This window comes from Boleophthalmus pectinirostris, unplaced genomic scaffold (assembly GCF_026225935.1).
Source record: "Boleophthalmus pectinirostris isolate CB_2022bp ecotype Guang Dong unplaced genomic scaffold, ASM2622593v1 HiC_scaffold_15, whole genome shotgun sequence".
Taxonomy (NCBI): domain Eukaryota; kingdom Metazoa; phylum Chordata; class Actinopteri; order Gobiiformes; family Gobiidae; genus Boleophthalmus; species Boleophthalmus pectinirostris.
In genome coordinates, this window is record NW_026571070.1 from 33554976 (window position 1) to 33574297 (window position 19322).

Consider the following 19322-nt stretch of genomic DNA (forward strand, 5'->3'; position numbering starts at 1 on the left):
ACTGCTCGTCTGTGTCCTGCGGCGGGGGGCACACAGCGTGATGGCTCGGCTTATATACACTGAGGTGAGCTAAGGTGAAGCCGACCAGACACTCACCAGGAAATTACAACATGAAACTGACTCTGACTTTAGAAAATAGACCTGCACAGTTTGAATATTGTAAGTATAAGTATTGTCACCGCGATTTGTGTTTTAATAATAGGATTCTGTTTACAGTTCACATTTTAAAGGTGCATTGCGTGATTTTTCTGGTGGATGTTCTGTCACCTGGTTGTCTCCATGGAGATGTTCTTGTTTTGCCTAGAATGTTCCATGGTATTTAAATATATATGGACATTAAATATATCTACCTACATATCATTTATTCATGACAGGTGTTTGTACTGCTCACAAACACAATCATTCTCACTGTGAATAAGGTCGCCTCTCCACAGACCTGACCTGTAATGCTGCCTGTAGTTGTCTCCTTTGAGGTAGATAAGGTAGAGTAGGTTTAATCTCTACCATGGAACATTCTAGACAAAGCAATAACATCTCCATGAAGACGAGCAGGTGAAGAACCCTCCACCAGACAAGTTGAGCAGTGGATCTTTAAACACATCCAGGAGAACTGACACAAAGACTGAAATCTGAAGTGACAAACCAATACAAGACTCACATTTCAGAACATGTTTGTACACATCTAAACTCCAGGGTTAAAAGCTTTTATGCACAACAAGACAGGAGATTTTGTTGTTTATGGAGGATTCTTGAGAGATTCTTGAGACAAAAACTGCATTTCTTTAATCTTGACCCTCTCCAGGCAGGCGTTGCAGATTTGCAATAGCTAAATTCCAAGTACCTACTTACTCCACATCCATATTATATGAGCTTTTTTTTACTCAGGAGCCTTTTTCCTATCCATGCTGATAAACGTGGGCGATGCAGACTGTGCAAGAACGGCTACACGCAAACGGCCTGCCAGAAGTGCAAAATACTTTTTTTGTTTACAAAGGATAAAAAAGTCAGAATTGTATATTACTACCCCATATTATAATTTTCCCCAAATATCAGATTTTTCCTGATACTAAAAATTAATTTGAGCCTGAGAGGGTTAAAGGTCCTATATTACACAAAAGGGACTCTTATATATGCGTTAAGTAAGCTTATAATGTTGTTACCTCATCAAAGACAGACTGACATACTTGGAGGTAGGGCTGAGCAATATGGGGAAAAAAGAACATGATTTATTTTTCCCAAACTGATCGATTTTCAATTCGATCTTCTTCCATCTTATTGAAAACATCCACAAGTATAAAGAGCAGGGTGTCAGGATCACTACAGGTTTTATTTCATGTTGATAGGACCAGTAATTCCAGAGACATTCACATTTAAACTTTGGAATGAATTTGTCCAGTGTATGAAACCTAAATGCATATGTGTGCTCCTACTATCAACAGAAACATGTGTGATGTCCATGTGCTAAATCAGGACTTAAGTTTCACTCATAAACAGTGAGAAAATCAACTTTACACAACTTGGATTATAATGATCAGAAGCAAAAGATCAGAGAAAGAGTATAAAAAGTGAGGAGCTGGATCAGAGAGGGAGGAAGAGTGGGGTGGAGTGGGACAGACTGCTCCACACACATAGAGACAGAGAATGACACACTGGACATCTAGTCAAATTGTACAGATTTAAGTCTGACTGCTTTTTCCTAAACAAGACAGCGTCAGCTCCATGTGTTCTTACTGCCACACGATTGGCTCGTGACCTGTCGATTAAAATGCACATGCTTTATCAACAAGATCGACCAAAGCTGAGATTGTGATCTATCAACCTGAACATTTCTGGCACAGTCCTGCCTGAAGTTGTGTTTAGTTTCCTTCCCACATGTTTGATTAACACTTTATTATTAGTATGTCAATGTCTCCAAAGCTCCAAGTGCTCTGTTTATTTATTTATGTATTTATGTATTTATTTATTTAGGATCCCTGTTAGTTATTATCTCAGCAGTAACTACTCTTCCACAGGTCCACATAAAACACAGACAAGTACATAAAAAGTAGATTACAAAAATGTTAACATTACCTTCACAGATAGACATTTTGTTAGTAAAAAATATGAAGTTAGTTGTACTTAACAGACCTGTATCTGTTGTAGGTAACATTAAACATTTAAATAAAAAAATAACTGCATTTCTTTTACAGTTATATTTGTATCATTTAACCAACTATATCTGTACTATATTAAAGTAAATGTGAAATAATAATCACATAAATGAAGAAAATTAGGTTTGGTGGATTCATTAGTAATTATTCAAAATGCAACCGGACTCTTTTTATGAAGAAAAAAAAAATGGCACCAGAGTTAAGAGTTGATGTCATATTAGGGCAAATTGTGAAATTCTTCAAAACTTTAAGAAAAAACAAAAAACAAAAAACATTTTAATGTCCTACTGTCTATGTAGATCTCAGTTTATGTTTTTCATCATTTCAAATAGTAGTTACATTAAATGTAATTACATTTTAACAATATGAAAGTCCTGGCTTTAAATGCAGAAGAATGTTTTTAATCTTTAAATTTTTTTCTAGAGGCATATGTTATATATTATCAAATCTACACGTGAATATACCAGATAATCTACACATTTTGTATGTCGTTATATTTTTATTTTTTGATCATTTGAAAACTGCAAAACATCACTGACCCATAATCTTTATTGCCACATTGATTGTACACATACAGATAAAAAAATCAAAAATCAAAAGTCTGTCAACTGATATATTTTATTTATTGACAATTTCTTTATGAAGTATTTTGTTCCACCTCGTGATGTCATGTGGATGTCATGTTAGCAGCTCCTTTTACCTTTAATTCAGTAGAGACTGGCAATTCCAGGTCTATCCAAATGATTCTAATGAAGGTGTATGGAGTTTAAAAAGTGGAGCACATCTTGTATTACCACGTGACATTATAAGGTGGAACAGAGCCTAATCTTTGCTATGTTTGATGTTGTTTGCTCCATTTCTTGACAGAAGTTGTGCCACATAAATCTAAACCAGGAAAGTTTGTGTGATATATATCGGCGTTGTGTTTCAGCGTAGCTTCAGACAGACTTTTTATTACTTTATGGATTTTTCCCGTGTGACAAATGACCTGTTTTCGTGTTCAATTTAAGGAAAGAAAACAGGACTTCTTTTTATTTGATTACATTTTTTTGTAAAAGTGAAGTGTGCGTGGTCAGACTTGGGCGTGGGTTGCAGAGCGTGTGTGATTGTCTTCATTAGTGTACACAGAATTCTCCATAGACTCATCCATCATGTGAGTGCTGCTTCTGCTCGTCACCGTCAGCCCGAGGTCAGTGTAAAATGAGGCGCTCCGTCACTTTAACAGTAAGCACTTATCGATTCACACGTTTGCACTCCGCCTCTCCACAAAACCATCTCTCTTCAGCTATTTTTTTACCTTTCTACCATGTTCTAACGCTGTCCCCTCATCAAAAACGTGCCTGAAGAACTTTTAGATGTCATCCATGCATGTTTGAGTAATCTAGTGATCTCTCCCGGGCCCTGTTTGAACCCTTAGTAGTATATATAGCTTTTTCAAAACAGTAAAAGGTACAACATGATGATGTAAATGTGTTATGTGTTAGCCATTAATACTCCCCTTATTACTGAAAACCCCACTTTAAAGGTGTGTGAGTTTTCTGGTTGGGGTCCGTCACCTGCTTGTTTCTATGGAGATGTCAGTGTTGTTCCACAGTGTGACTTTAAGCAGCTCTACTTTACATTTATTCAATCATAGATGGTTTATAGCTCAAAAATACACAAAAAAACAGACATTGTGACTGTGAGCGGGGTCGCCACTCCACAGATCTGACCTGTAACTTGACCTGGTTTGGTCTCCATGAAGATAGAAAGGTTTAATGCTATACTGTGGAACATTCCAGACAAAACAATAACATCTCCATGGAGAAAAACATGGGATTGACCCTCCACCAGAAATGTTACACAATACATCTTTTAACCTCCTAAACTCTTGTGGCTTTACTGATTTCTCTTTGTTATTTGGGCTGATCTGGACCTGATGATGCAAAACCAAAGAATTCTATTTTTATAATATTTTTATATTTATATGTCCACATATGATCCATAAAACATGCATGTTAAGTTTTAATCATTTTAATGGAACACAATCAAGTAACAATTAAATAATGATTTACAAAAAACAATTTATGAAGTGGCTGAACAAGCCAGAATGTGTTGGACATATATGTGCACATATGTGGACTCCAGGAGGCTCCAGGACTTTGTCCCATTCAAAATGTAACTATTATTGGGTCTTGGAAACATTATTTCAGTTTAGGCAAATGCAAGATTCATATTTTTAAAAAGTATTTATTGCTAATTACTTTTTAGTTTTTCCATTAATTGAACATCGTTTTGTTTCAAATATTATATTGTGGACATATTGTATAAAGGATACTGTCTGTGCATTATTATTCAATGATGTAGGAGTAGGGAATACTTTTTGGTATTACCTGGGCCAAACCCATTAAAAACTTAACTAAATTCAGTTCTCCTGTAGACGGAAGGCATGCATATCTTTTGTAAAAGTGAAATTCCAAAATGTAAATGAATAAAAATAGAAAAAATATATATATTTAATGACATACAAAACAAAGCAAATGCTGAACTAACTAGAACTAGAAATACATTACAGAATTTATTTATATATATTAATTTAATTTTGGTCAACAAATCAGAACCTGTCAAAAAATATGTGCAATAAAATAAACAAATAAATAAAATGTTTAGATTATGCCCCATTGTGGAAAATTAAATAAATAAAAAAAGAAAAGAAAACAAAATATATTTGTAATAAAATATAATAAAAAAGAAAGCAAATGTAAATAAAAACAATAATAATTTTCACAATCTGACCAGTTTCTCTATTCATATGCACACTTCCATGTTGCTGTGTGCACATTGTGGCCGCCTGTAGTGTCCAGGCTGTGCTGACTCCTCCCCCTGTGTTTGTGCTGTAATGAAGGTGAGTGAGTGAGGGAGGGCGCTTTGTGATGCTCTCTCTCTCTCACACACACACGCACACACAAACACACAAACACACACACGAGCGCATGTGTCACAGAAATAGCTGATCCTCACAGTATGCAGAGAGGCAGAGACGCAGCATTCCTGATGCGTGCACCTCACTAGTGGGCTCCATTTTATTCGAGGACCCCCCGTTCAGCCCGGAGTACCACAGGGAGCGCTCCTAGGACCCCAGCCCTTCCTTCACTTCCCCTTTTGGGCCGGCTGCTCCTCAGGATGGAGCACGGGGGAAGCACTCGACGGAAGGGTGAGTTCGTCCGCGGACTTCGCTCATCGACCTCTCAGCGACGGGCGAACAGAGTCTTTTCGGTTTTGCTCTTAATTTGTGCAACTCTTTCGGTATCTTTGCTTTCGTCGATGTGCAGTAGTTGTGTGTAGTTGGATGTGTTTATCATCACCAGTAAGGTTGTCAAGATACTAAAATTTCAAACTCAATTTCAATATTAAGTAATAGATTCAATACTCAATACTGATTCTGATACCACGATGACAATAAAAACTCTTTATTTAAACAATAGAATGCAATTTTCAGCATTAAATGGTAGTACTTTCATTTCTCTGTCATACTTTCTTTTCTATTCCCATGTGTCTTATATGTGTGTAATCCTCAGTGGTCCAGGTAGGTTCATGTTGGTCCATGTGTGTATACTAGTCTCTGTGATCTTCTACTTGTTCTGACAAAACTCAACATCATTCTAAAGCTTCAGGAAAGGTTCATTTCAGTCCTTTGAACGTGACTTTTTTTTTATATCATTACCTGCTTAAACGAGAATCTAGTTTTGTCTGGCATTTGATACTTTTAAACTATTCTATTCCAAGTATTTATTTACATTTTGACATTTTTGCCAATAGTGAATCTTTAACTGGCAGAGATTATGGAATATAGAACACTATTTTGACTGTATTGTCTTACAGTTGTGCTCCAACTTCTAATTTTGCCAGCGTTTTGTGCACACGCAGCCATATGCTCATTTAAGTACATGTTTAGTTAAAAAAAAAAAAGTCCCATTCTAGATTCCAAATTTGTGAATGTTTCGCTGAAGAGTAAAGCTGAGAGATTTGCGGGCTATGTCTGGCTTAACCTTTTGTCGTGACATTTAGCGTCAATGATGCTAACTGAGGCTCCGCAAGTGTCACTAAAGACATTTAAAGGCGCACTGTGTAACTTTTCCTTAAGTCTGCTTGTATCTCTGCCGGAAATGAGCAAAAACATTCATTCTGACTTGTGAGCGGGGTCACCTCTCCACAGATCTGACCTGTAACTTGGTGTGGTTTGGTCTCCATGAAGATAGAAAGGTTTAATGCCATACTGTGGAACATTCCAGACAAAGCAATAACATATCCATAGAGAAAAGTATTTGAGTATTGCATCTTCTACCAGAGAAGTTACACAATACATCTTTAACAGTTGTAATAAGCTTTTATATTGTCACTGTAACTATGACGGCCCAATTTTAGTCAAAAATCGATGTTTCAAAAACCCTCTTGGATAAGAATTGTTAAAACGTGTAGTGGGCCAGGTGAATTGAATTTAAATATACCAGTAACCCATTTTTTAAGTTCCAAGAGTGACTTTTGTTTTTACAGGTAGAACAGGTCGTACCTATTTCAGACATAATTAGGGTTGGCAAAAGTATGAACAATGAGAGACAGTACTTATCCATACTAAACCGTATATTGAAACTACATATTTGAGCATGTATCAGTACTAAAAAAGCCACATTCATGGGGGAGATATGAAGCGTTCCTGAATAGTTTTAGAATGATGTTGATCTGTATCAGAACAAGTGTAAGCGCACATAGACTAGTATATACACATGGATCACTGAGGGATTATAAAAGTTATATAAAAGAATATACTACTACGATTTAATGTGTAGAAATAGTGTTTTTATTGTCACCATGGTATTGGAATCAGTATTGAGTATCGAGTCTGTTCCTTAGTGTTGTCATGATACTAAAACTTTAAATTCTATTTTGATATTATGTACAATTCACTGTGTGTTTCTTCATTTCGACAGTGAGTACAGATAAACATGTAGTAGTGTGACTTGCGTAGTCTGGTCTCTTGCTCTGTGACATCTCCTCCCACTCTTCTTTCTGCCGGTACACAGTGTCTAACTGTGGCGGTGTAGGCAGCTTAGGGCGCGTCAGAGCGCGGCTTAGGGCTTATAAATAGTCTGCCTGGTCACTTCTCCTCTCTGTGAGCACATCCCGTGATCTTATGGCGATGAGGCGGTTAAGCCTCCTAATGGTCAGACCCTCAGAGACAGCTGCCCTCTGTGCGGCTGCATCCACACAGGGGAATCCCACTCTCTTATGTAATACAGCTGTGATGGCACTTTTCATGCACTACTTAATGATTGCTCGGATGAACTTGATTTGGTTGTTGTGAGTGCCGCGACGACTCTTCTGGAGTACAGTGTAGTCAGGGTCAGCGTAGCATTGTGCAGAGGATAGCCTTTTTATTTTGGTATTTTTTGGGAACCACAGTCACAGTGATTTAGCACTTTTAGGTCATCTGTCCTTTCTGATATGGGGGTGTGTCTTGCTCAGGGATGCAAGGGCAGTGTGTGCTCAAGTGAGGTATGACCCTCTGACCTCCGTTTGTGGGCAATCACTCAACTCACTGCACCACTGTGTCTCCTGTGTATTATAAAAATTGTAAATTGAGAGCATTGTTCTGAAGTCTGTGAAAATGTCAACACAATTGTCCCCTTCTGAATCAGCGGGGCGTCCCTGGAAGTGTGCTGACAGTCCCAGCGCAAGAGAAGACTCTCCCAAAGCTTTATAAACTCCAAATGAAGTGTAGAATAGCACAGTTTACTGATATTGAACAAGAGACTGAGTTGTGTGGCTTTACCCCTGCACATGTCATCATCACACAGTTGTTTGTGTGTTTTAAATCATAATTTGTGATGATGATGACGCCAGTGATGATGGTGATGTACGTATATTGTACACCAACATTCTGTTCAGAGAATTTCACATGTATTCAAACATACACCTGTTCAGGACATACTGTACACATTTGTGCAAATTTAAGAAGGCTACATTACAAAAGCTTAAAGTAGCCTTTAGTGATGCCCTAAGAATACTTCTGAAAAAGCCCAAGGCCAGTAGTGCCTGTCTCCACCTTATCTGCATTTGTCTATTGTTGCATTTGTATTTGGGTTTAATCTGAGAGTTTGTTTCAAAACTTGTAAATCACACCATTCTTACCACATGCATCTGACCTAACACCTCTCCTGATGTGTGCTCATGCCTATGTGACCTGTACCACCCGTCTAAGGTCTGAGGGCACAGGTTTGAAGAGGAGGAGCCACTGTGATGACTCCTTCAGTGGTGCTGGGTCTACAGTGTGGTCAGTTCCTCCAGGAGGACAATGGGCACATGTTTTCAGTAGATCTCATGACTCACAGTCAAGACATGGAATCATTTTTCCTGGAGCTGTGTGTAAAGTGTGTGCAGCCCACAGGAGCGCTCAGGAGGTGAGGATACTCTTGATAGTCACTCACATGCTCTTGAAGGACACACTAGGAAGGTACAGCAAGTGTTCCCTCTGTTTGTCTGAGAGGATGGTTCATAGTAACACTTTTTAGTAGCAGAATGATTGAAGAATTCTCATGTGTGCTTGTGCTGTTGGATTATACCTTTTGAATTAAGTTTAAAAACAAGTCAGAAATAGAAGCCACTGTAGCACTGGGGCGTCACACAGACAATCGCGTCAGCTTCTCTGCACTGTCTCCACCCCCTGGACCTCCAAGGCCTAAGCCAGTGAGGATACAGATGACACCTTGTTTGGTTTAAAAGTTACAAATCACTGACATGAAGAAAGTAGCTAATAGTACTCTGTGGCACAGTGGTTTGAGTGTCACTCCCTGAACTCGCAGGCACGACAGGGCTTTTCTCTGAACACTTTACATGTTCTTACCGTGTCTAGTTTGCCTCCGGGTGCTTCATTTTCCTCCCTGAAGTTAGATGAATTTCAGTGGTACTATTGTGGTTCGATGCCCCTCCTTTCCCACTGATTGCATGTGTGTACAAGAACTAGACCATGACTAAATATTGACTGAAAGCATGAAGAATCTCAAGAGAATAATATTAATCTAGGTCAGCACTGCTTGGCCCAGCAGTGTCAACCTCAACCAGGACTAAATCAATGTGAGAAGTCTGAACCCACCAGGATAACACATACATGACACGTACTGGTCAGGCCAAAAGAACATGTGTGTGAAAGGCTCTGGTCACCAGAGCAGACATTCTGCACAGTCCATGTGATAAATAGGCCAGGGTCCTGTCAGGGCTACTGTACAGAATGTGGAGCATGTCCCAGAGGACTGCTGCTACACTGCACTAAGCCCACCACCTCCTCACTGCCCGCTCCACACTGCCCACTCCACACTGCCACCTGCCCGCTCCCCACTGCCACCTCCACACTGCCACCTCCCCACTGCCACCTCCCCACTGCCACCTCCACACTGCCACCTCCCCACTGCCACCTCCTCACTGCCCGCTCCTCACCCTTCATTTACACAGCTTCTTTTGCCCCTGCAGTCCCGCTCGTGTTTGGTTTGGGCTGCTGGGGCTGCTCTTAAACACTACATAAACTTGATCCTTTAAAATCCTGCATGTGGCTGTAATTCACTTGATATTAGACGTTTTGATCCCTGCTACATTATAAAGTAATTTCCATACTGTCCTTGGGCAATACACTTGCTCTGCTGTGCTTCCACTGTTTACATGCACTTGTGATGGGATGAATGGTTCTTGATGTAATGTGTTCTTTTAAAGAGGGACTGTTTAACTTTTCTCATGAGGTTTCCACCAGCCACTTGTCATGTTTTTGCCATAACTTGTATGACATTAAACTTTCCTGTCTTGCATATGCTGAGTTACATTTTTGAGCAGGTTTTATTGCTCAAAAATACCTTGAAAAATATTACAGTGAGCAGGGTTCACAGATTGGAGGTCTCATATTTGTTTTCACATTATATTTGTGATTCAAAAAAAAAATATATATATATATCATTATTCATTTACTCCACACTCCCTGGTGGTAGTCACAGCTGCTCCGGGGCAGACTGACTGAAGCGAGACTACCAATCTATACCATTGGCCCCTCTAACTACCACCAATCACTACCACTATTCCTATTCTAACTAAATAAGGGGGTGATGTTCTTGCCTAAGGACACAGTGACAAAAGTTTGTCTGAGCAGAAGGCGATCCTCTGACCTTTGGATTGGTAGATGAGTGCTTTAACCACTGAGCCGCTTGGTCTGGTGGTAACACCTGCATGTCTACCTGGAGATGGATAAGTATAATGCCACAGTGTGGAATATTCTAGCATTCTCTCTGCCAGAAAGGTTGGTGCATCTTTACCACCACACAATGAGTCAATTGAAACTAATAGATAACACAATGCTTGCCTGTAATATTGAGCATTAAACATGACAGTCCGTTCCACTGGCTAATAGAGTTTACTGGTGAATGTGAAGTGTGTCTCCTCTGTGTTTGTGGTGTAGCTTGTCCTGTGTCCCCAGACATTTTACCCCAGTGGGGGATCATTAAGGATCATCTTATCGTACTAAAAATATCTCTGTATACTAACTGTCATGATGTTCTTGTGTTTGGAAGTGAGTTTTGTGACATACTGTTGTACACACAGCCCTGTGTCCTTCTGCCCCTCGCCCCTGTATAGTACTCCAGTAGAGTACTCTAGTTGTGTCTTAGTTCAAATCTAAGACTTCCGGTGTGACGCGGTAATTACACACGTGGGCACGTTCTATAAGCAGCAGCCTCTGCCATTTTTAACCCATGGCCTGGTCTCAAAGAGGATTTAACTAGTGTCATTTAAGACATGGTGTGTCCTCCAGGCTCTGAGCTCCAGCACAATACAGAGGAGACTTTCTGGAGAAGTGCTAGAGATATCAGAGCTTATGAAAGCGCTGCATCCTCCTCACCTATTGTGTTCCTCTGAGAGCATGTTAGTGGAGAACAAGGGCACGCTGACTTTGGCTGTGATTACAGCACACTAAGCCACACACCAAGCCTCTTACCCTCTGCAGCTGGAGCAGGAGCAGGGAGGTCCCCCAGCACCACAGCTCAGAGAACACTGGGCTCTGATGGATGGCACCTGCCATCAGAGCACCTGCCCATACAGAGCACCTGCCCATACAGAGCACCTGCCCATACCAAGGAGTGCTGCCTATACAGAGATGCACCAGAGATGTTCATCTTAGAGGCCATAGGCTGCAGCCACTGATTAAGAGAATGTGGTGACAGCTCCATTAGACCTTCGAGCTTCACTCACACTCTTTAATAGTCTGGAAGAGTGGATTGTCCCACGGACACAATGACATGATTTAACTGGTTAAAGACAAGTTAAAACAGACAACCTTCTGGTTATAGGGCGACTGCACTCTCACTTACTCACTGTCTTTTACTGCAGTGTTCTGTTTTCTCCATACACTTCACTCTTCTGTGGAGGTGACACCAGAGTTAGTTACCAACTTAGCAAGAATAATGACAGCTTGATAAAAGAAATGTCCTTTGGGTACAAAAAGACAGACCTCATGGTCTCATGTTTCTGGTCACAATGCTTAGTGTTTACAATGGCTTGATCCCCATGACCACAAGATGGACTCATGTTACGTGCTCTTCAGTTCTTGTTCTGTCTTGTAGAAGTGGACAGAGGAGAGTATAGTCTGACACATTGTGTTGGCATTGGAAGTTGTCTTGCGTGTCAGTTGTGTTAACCTCTGCTCTGTGTCTGTCTGTGTGTGACTCTAAACATGTACTGGCTTATAGGAGGGCCCCTCACAGCGCCTCACAGGGGGCTGTTAGAATGTTCTTTGAAGGCTCCTCCTCTGCTGGGACTGTGCTCTCTCTTCTTCTGTTCTGATTAGAGTTATGACATATTGAAATGTACTGTTGTATGCAGGCTAAATGTTTCTGTAACATCTGTCTGAAATATCTGGATCCTCATTTAGGCCTATGTGGAAAATTCTAATGGAGAATTCAGACCTGAATACTTGCAGCATCTGCCCTCCTAAATCCTGCACACCTTGACAAGCAATGTTGCATTTTATGCAACAAACCAGAGTCGTGTGACCAGAGGTACAGCATGTCTGTATACATGCTGATTATGAGTTGGTTAAATGAGTGTTTTGTCTCATAACAGCTAGTGGGAACCCAGTTTAAACATGTATACTTCACAACAGACAGTGGAACCACACCATTTTTATGTCTTTTATGTCTCTGGCTAGTTTTTAACTTCAGCCCAATGGATGAATGCTTTACAGCACAACACAATGTTTCTGACAGGTTGCCCCTCTAGTGGTAAAAATTGTGTATCTCCTGATGATAAATAATTAATCCAATTTTCAAAGCTCGATTTTTGGAATACAGACAAAGGTTTATTATTCTTTATTATCATTCCTCTCCAGATCACTTCCCTCCAGAACTTCAGAGCTCTGAGTATGTATACAGAAATACAAAGCATATATGTTTATCAAAGCAAACTGACTGTTGTTTCACAGACTTAAATTGTGCTAATCAACTTAACTTACATTTGAGGACAGATGAGACAACAAAAGACTTCCTGAAGCTTGGAGACAGTGTCTGCTGAGCCTTTACACATGTTAATGACTGGTCTGAGTCTCAAGAAGAAATCACATTAATTTACACAAAGACAGAGTGACAGAAATCTTTTCTTGACAGTATACATTTTCATCACACCCCCATTAAAGGATGGGTCATATTTCCCTGCAGGACAAGAAAGTGTACATTAACCTTAATAACAGAGCTACCACTGCCCCTAACTTCAAGAAATTACACTTCTAAAACACCTCATGTTTTGAAATTTGACACTAACTCTGTAAAAGGCCTTTGTTTAGTACTATGAGCTGCTCCACAGCATCTCTAAAGATAAGGCCTGTACTGTACCTTACCTATTTTGTATTGCGCTGGAATATTCAGCTAATGCAGCGGTTTTGAACTTCCTCTCTTGTGTTCACAGGTGATGGCGTCCCAAAAGAAAATAGTCCCTTCATCAACAACACAGACAACGACAAAGCCAACAGCAACAGCTATGATGGCACGAACATGGCACTTTTTGAGGTAAGCACTGAGCTCTGATCTGCACTCATCTGTTCTCTAATGCTGAGTGAAAACAGAATGGAGCCTTGTCTTAGAACACTGACATGATGGTGCTGCCAGTGTAAAGAAGGAGGAGTGTCATTTACAGAATTTGTATCAGTCTTGCAAGTTATTATCTTGATGCCTGATGAGAACTGATTTTAAACTGATGCTACACAAAAACTAAAAATGCCACAAACTTCAAATTTAAGACAAACTTGAAGTTTCTATGACACATATAAAAATGGAGCCAGTTATGAGCTGGCTTCAGTTTACTGGAAGATCTCTCAATTTTAGAAGCTATGCAAACCAGCATTTGAGGGTTAAATGTGTTTTTTCAATTAGAGCAGGGATATATCAGTTTATGATGATTTTATGACTGTTTTATGTCCTTGCGCTCCTAAGTGTGACTTTTTAAAGGGAAGCCTGAGGCTTAAAAAATCTAAGAAATTGATGGCATAAGATGTGTTTTTTTCTTGTCTGTGTGGCCATAGTAAGCGACCAAAGATTGTGAGCTTGTGCATCAAATGTTGGCACAAATTTAGATGACGCAAATTGAGGTATCATAAGGACCCTGTATTTACAAAGCTGACATGTCTGTGCTGATGTAAAGGTGAAGCAGTCTGGGTTTAGACATGTCTGTGCTGATGTAAAGGTGAAGCAGTCTGGGTTTAGACATGTCTGTGCTGATGTAAAGGTGAGGCAGTCTGGGTTTAGACATGTCTGTGCTGATGTAAAGGTGAAGCAGTCTGGGTTTAGACATGTCTGTGCTGATGTAAAGGTGAAGCAGTCTGGGTTTAGACATGTCTGTGCTGATGTAAAGGTGAGGCAGTCTGGGTTTAGACATGTCTGTGCTGATGTAAAGGTGAAGCAGTCTGGGTTTAGACATGTCTGTGCTGATGTAAAGGTGAAGCAGTCTGGGTTTAGACATGTCTGTGCTGATGTAAAGGTGAGGCAGTCTGGGTTTAGACATGTCTGTGCTGATGTAAAGGTGAGGCAGTCTGGGTTTAGACATGTCTGTGCTGATGTAAAGGTGAAGCAGTCTGGGTTTAGACATGTCTGTGCTGATGTAAAGGTGAAGCAGTCTGGGTTTAGACATGTCTGTGCTGATGTAAAGGTGAGGCAGTCTGGGTTTAGACATGTCTGTGCTGATGTAAAGGTGAAGCAGTCTGGGTTTAGACATGTCTGTGGCTCAGATGGAGCCTGGGGCAGTCTGTTATTTGGCTGACCTTGGGTTGCTGCAGTCTGGCTGTTTATAGACAGAGCCATCCTGCTTCTTTTTATACTTCTCTGCATGGTGCTTATCCACACATACTGTTCTAGCAAACATTTGTTTTTCTACCAATCAGGTCTATCTAAACAATGACTCACATAATGACTGACGCTAAGTGGAAGGAAGAAAACTAGACTGACACTGTGCCCTTGTGTCTCCTCACAGGAGGAAATGGACAGTCATCCCATGGTGTCGTCTCTCCTCAACAAACTGGCCAACTACACTAACCTCACCCAGGGCGCCCATGAGCACGAGGAGGCTGACGAGGACGAGGGCGCCAAGAAGAAAGCTGTCAAGGTACCTCCACCATGTGCTGCTGATTTCACACACACCACTAAGAGTGTGGAGTTAGGAGTGTAAAAAGAAGTGACCAAGATCCAAATATGATCTATTTCAAGTAGAATAAACATGAACATTCATTGTCTCCAGATACTGAGGTAAACATGTTCAGATCAAATGGAGATGTTACTGATGACAGTGGGATGTTGATATATTCTTAATTTGAGAACACTGGACACGATGGCCAACCAAAACACCAAATTATAACAAACAGACAACAGAATGAGCTTTATATGAATCTTTTATTTGGGTTGCCTGTTTTTGTAACTAAAAGTACTCTGGTCTGTTTACCTACACTGCAGAACCTGTACCAATCCTGAGTCAGTTCTAGTGCAGCCTCTGCAGCTCAGTGAGGGAATTCTGGAGGTCAGAGTTTTCACATGAGGCATGACCTGTCTGAAAATAAACAAAGTGTCCATAATATTATACTGGCAACCTAGGTTCAGTTGTTCAGTTCTTTTATTAAAGTGGTAAGAGCACAAGCTACATATGTCACCATGGTGCTCTATACATCTATCACCATTCATATTTCTGTACATTTCAATTTAAGTTGTGAAAAGGCTCCAATTATGTTGTTTTATTTTTTCGAGAAAGGTACATTTCTTTATGTGATGCAGTTCACATCCACAGGTTTAATGAGTATAACAAATCACATCATGCAGCATGCATTTTCAAAAGCATTTCTACAATATCCTCCCCACAAAAGTCACTGATCTAAATGCCGAGCCCTAATACTGACTCACTGTGGTTACATGCACACTCTAAATCAGATTACGGTATTCTCAGACGTGTGGAGTTATAAGACTATTAAAATCAGATGTAAACAGCTAAATCTGGTTTCTTTCTGATCAGAGTCTTTCTGATCACCCACATCGGCTTCTGTGGTTTTGATGTCATTTAAGTCTATTCTATCATCAGATTTATTTAGCAAAATCAACTTTTCACCATTTACTCACACAAACTTATATTTGGAGTGATTCATGCATGTTTGATTAATCTCTTATTTTAAAGATGTCTTTTTGCAAATAGGTGCACTTTTATTTTTGTCATTTTTGTAATCGGTGTGCCTCAGACAATTTATTGAAGCCCCATGTGAAATACATTGTGCCATGACAGTAAGAGACTGGTCTTGTATTTTAATGTCACTTGCTTGTTCTTGAGAAGCACCTGATTTCACACTTAAAGGAGTAACTGATGCACTAAGCCTACTTGTCTTAGAAGTTTAACCTTGACTGAAAATGTGATAATGTATGACCTGGAGCTGTGGTGTAACTCCTGTCCTCCTCCTCTCCTCCTCCTCTCCTCCTCCTCTCCTCCTCCTGCAGAGCCCTCAGATGGGGACCTTCATGGGTGTGTACCTCCCGTGCCTCCAGAACATCCTGGGGGTCATCCTGTTCCTTCGCCTTACCTGGATCGTGGGCACTGCGGGCATCCTGGAGTCTCTGGTTATCGTGGGCTTGTGCTGCAGCTGTGTGAGTACACTCTGGGGCCTTACAGGGCTAGACGTGGTCGTTTAGAGTGAGATAGCTGAAGATTTATATAAATACATAGTTTCCTCGTACTTTTTTCTTCTGGTTGATTTTGCATGAACTCCGGTGCAGGTGTAGTCTTGTGAGTGCATTTTGGATCAGATATGTAAAACAGGGACGGCTACTATATCGGATCCACTATCAGCCAATATAGATAGGATTTTTTTTACCGTCGCTGCAATCTGTTTGTCTATTTTACTTCATGAGTTAAAATGGAAATAGAAGAGTTATATGGCTGTATGTTTAGAATTATTTCATATCCCACATAAATACATATTTTTATTATTTTTACTATTTTAAAGTTGTGATCTACTTTAATTTAAGATAAGTTTGTGGGCCTCACTATAGATTTTAAAGCTAAATATGGGTATTGGCAAACATTGTTATTGGTTACTGGCCACAACAGCAGGCCAATTATCAGATATTGGTATCCGCTCAAAAAATCCATATTGATCCATACTTAATGTAAAGATATATAATCGTTTTGAGAGCTGTTGCCACGCCCTCTTTTTAGTTGTCCAGTTGACCAGCAGCACGTCTTTAGACCTCCAAGAATGTCTTCAGTGGACTACAGCCTCCACTGCTCGGTAGAAGAGCAAAAGTGAGCAGACTTGACATTGATTTTTGGTGTCCTCTGACAGGGGATTTAGAGCTCAAGTCATTAGAGCAGTGACGTGTGCTACGTTATGTAAGAGTTAGTGGAGTAGACCATCACCTCTCAGCGTAATTACTCTCACATCTTCATCTCTCGCTCTCTTCTGTTTTGGGAGTCTGTTGTATAATTTACCACTTAAAGGGCCAATATTACGCTAATGTTTAATCTATGTTTATAATGCTGTTTCTTCATCACAAACAGACCTGGAGTTGTGTTTTAATTCATTCACACATGTTTAACACACAATCCCAGCAGATTTAAGCTTCTTTTCACTCTGTTCCACCTTGTGATGTCATGTGGTAATACAGGAAGTGCTCTGCTGTGTTTTAAACTCTATTACACTAGATAAAAGGTAGCTGTTAACTTGAAAACTACCACTTTTAATACATAATTTAATAATTAATAATTAAGACATAATTTGTAGACGTAGACAGACTAATAATAAAGGATTACTCAAAGTGTGTGAATGAAACAAAACACAACTCCAAGTCTGTTTTTGAGGAGTTAACATTGTGACATGGCTTAAAGCTCTCAAGAGTCAGTTTTGAGTAATAGGCCCTTTAAAGCACCACTGTTTACCTCTCATCATGACTTCTGTACTTCAGTGTAACTGTTTGCACTGATTGCACATTTTACATTTCAGGGAAATTTCAGGGACGATAGGTGGACTGCTTTTTGGAGGGCTTTTACTCATATTTATCTTGTATTTAAGACTCAAATTTTGTTTTCTGCAATCTTAGAATGAACCTAATAATGATATATATTACACAAAATTGACTTTTAGCAGTGTTTTAATCATCATCAAGTTACACCAACTTATATTTTGAGTGATTTGTGCTTGTTTCTTTATAGTCCTCTGTTGGAGCCACTATTGCTCTGAAAATTCTCATTTACACCTGTCCCACAAAGACACCTCAGTTGTGTTGTGTCACTTGGGCATTTTGGCACAAGTTTTAAAAATGCCCTTCTCACTGCTTGGTCAGCCTGATCCGGGACCATGAAGCTCTGTTGTGATGACGTTTGAAGAGGCAGGAGTTAGTCCTGCAGTTTTAAAATGTTTATATTTAGGTCTTTGCAGTGACATCATGCTGGGGGTGTTTTTCACTGTATTTCTATGGCAAAATGTTCATCAGTTACCACAGTGACACATTGCACACATTAGCAAATTTGTAGATAGTGTCTAAAGTGGATTTAAGGAGCATATTTTCAGCAGCCTGTGATCAATACGAGTGTCCATGGTTCTGTTTGGAAGTTTGATTTTCAAAGAAAATGTGAGAGTGACTTAGGGTGCACTCACACTAGAACCATGCCCAAGCACAGATCGCCATTAAAGAGTGGTGAGTGCAGTCGAACTGTGCCCAGGGACTTCTGCCCGTTGGAGGAGGTGGGCCAAAGCAGGACACTTTTGCTCATGTACGCGATCCCTCTCAGGTCACTCATACGAGAAAAACAGTGAATAAAGTGTAACATAGAACCCTACGCAGTCGTGCTTGAGCACGGCTCTAAAGTTCTAGTGTGAGTGCGCCGTAAGTGACTGTTTGTTGGCTGATGTGTGAGAGACTTGTTTAACAGCACAAATCAGCTGTTAAACCTGTTGCACTTCCATCTATATCAGCTCTTTGTGGACAGACTGTGTTAAATAAAGCTCAGACTAAAGCCTAACTTTAGTAACAGAGCTTCAGACAGAGCAGTTCCTACAGTTAGTATCACATCTCGAGGGAATGTTGATGACATCAGCTGCAAAGTATCAGTGGATCAATATTGCGATTGTGAACAAAATGTAAAATCATAAAGTATGTGTGTAGAAATGAGCTTCATGTGGTGTTATTTATCTCTCTTTAATGATGCATTCCTGGAAAGACCGGACCATTTCACACACTACAATCTGTGTAAAGTGCTCTGGAGGCTTTCCCCCTGCACACTCATTACATAATGTAAGGGCCAGCTTAGGCAAACAGATTAATGTTCATTCTCACTGCTTAGACCCATCGCAGTCTGCACCAGTGCCCCCACATCAGGCTCTGTCCGGGGTCCACTGTGTGCACACGCACTGCTAAAAATAACCTCCAGAGAACAGAGCAGTCAGGCTCAGAGCAGGTCACGTTTGAATTAGGGCTCAAGGACAGCGGGAAAACAACCTGTAAGTATACTCTGAAGTAGTACATAGAATGAACAACAAGTCCATATAGGAATTTTTGTCACAGGCCTAAATGAGACACTATTAAGTCACTCAGTACTTTGAATAAAACTGAACTCTTCTATTCTGGGCCTAAACATGTGAAGTTCTGT

The 19322-nt window shown here is 40.2% G+C and overlaps 1 protein-coding gene across 2 annotated transcripts in view; it reads left to right on the forward strand.

Annotated features, from left to right (window-relative positions):
* slc12a7b (solute carrier family 12 member 7b) overlaps positions 1-19322 on the forward strand; it is a 69272-nt gene that overhangs the window by 20201 nt on the left and 29749 nt on the right. For both annotated transcript variants that reach the window (XM_020930774.2, XM_020930775.2), the window contains exons 2-4: positions 13119-13219; positions 14676-14807; positions 16175-16321. In XM_020930774.2, coding sequence (XP_020786433.1) covers positions 13119-13219; positions 14676-14807; positions 16175-16321 — 380 coding nt within the window. The remainder of the gene's footprint in view (positions 1-13118; positions 13220-14675; positions 14808-16174; positions 16322-19322) is intronic.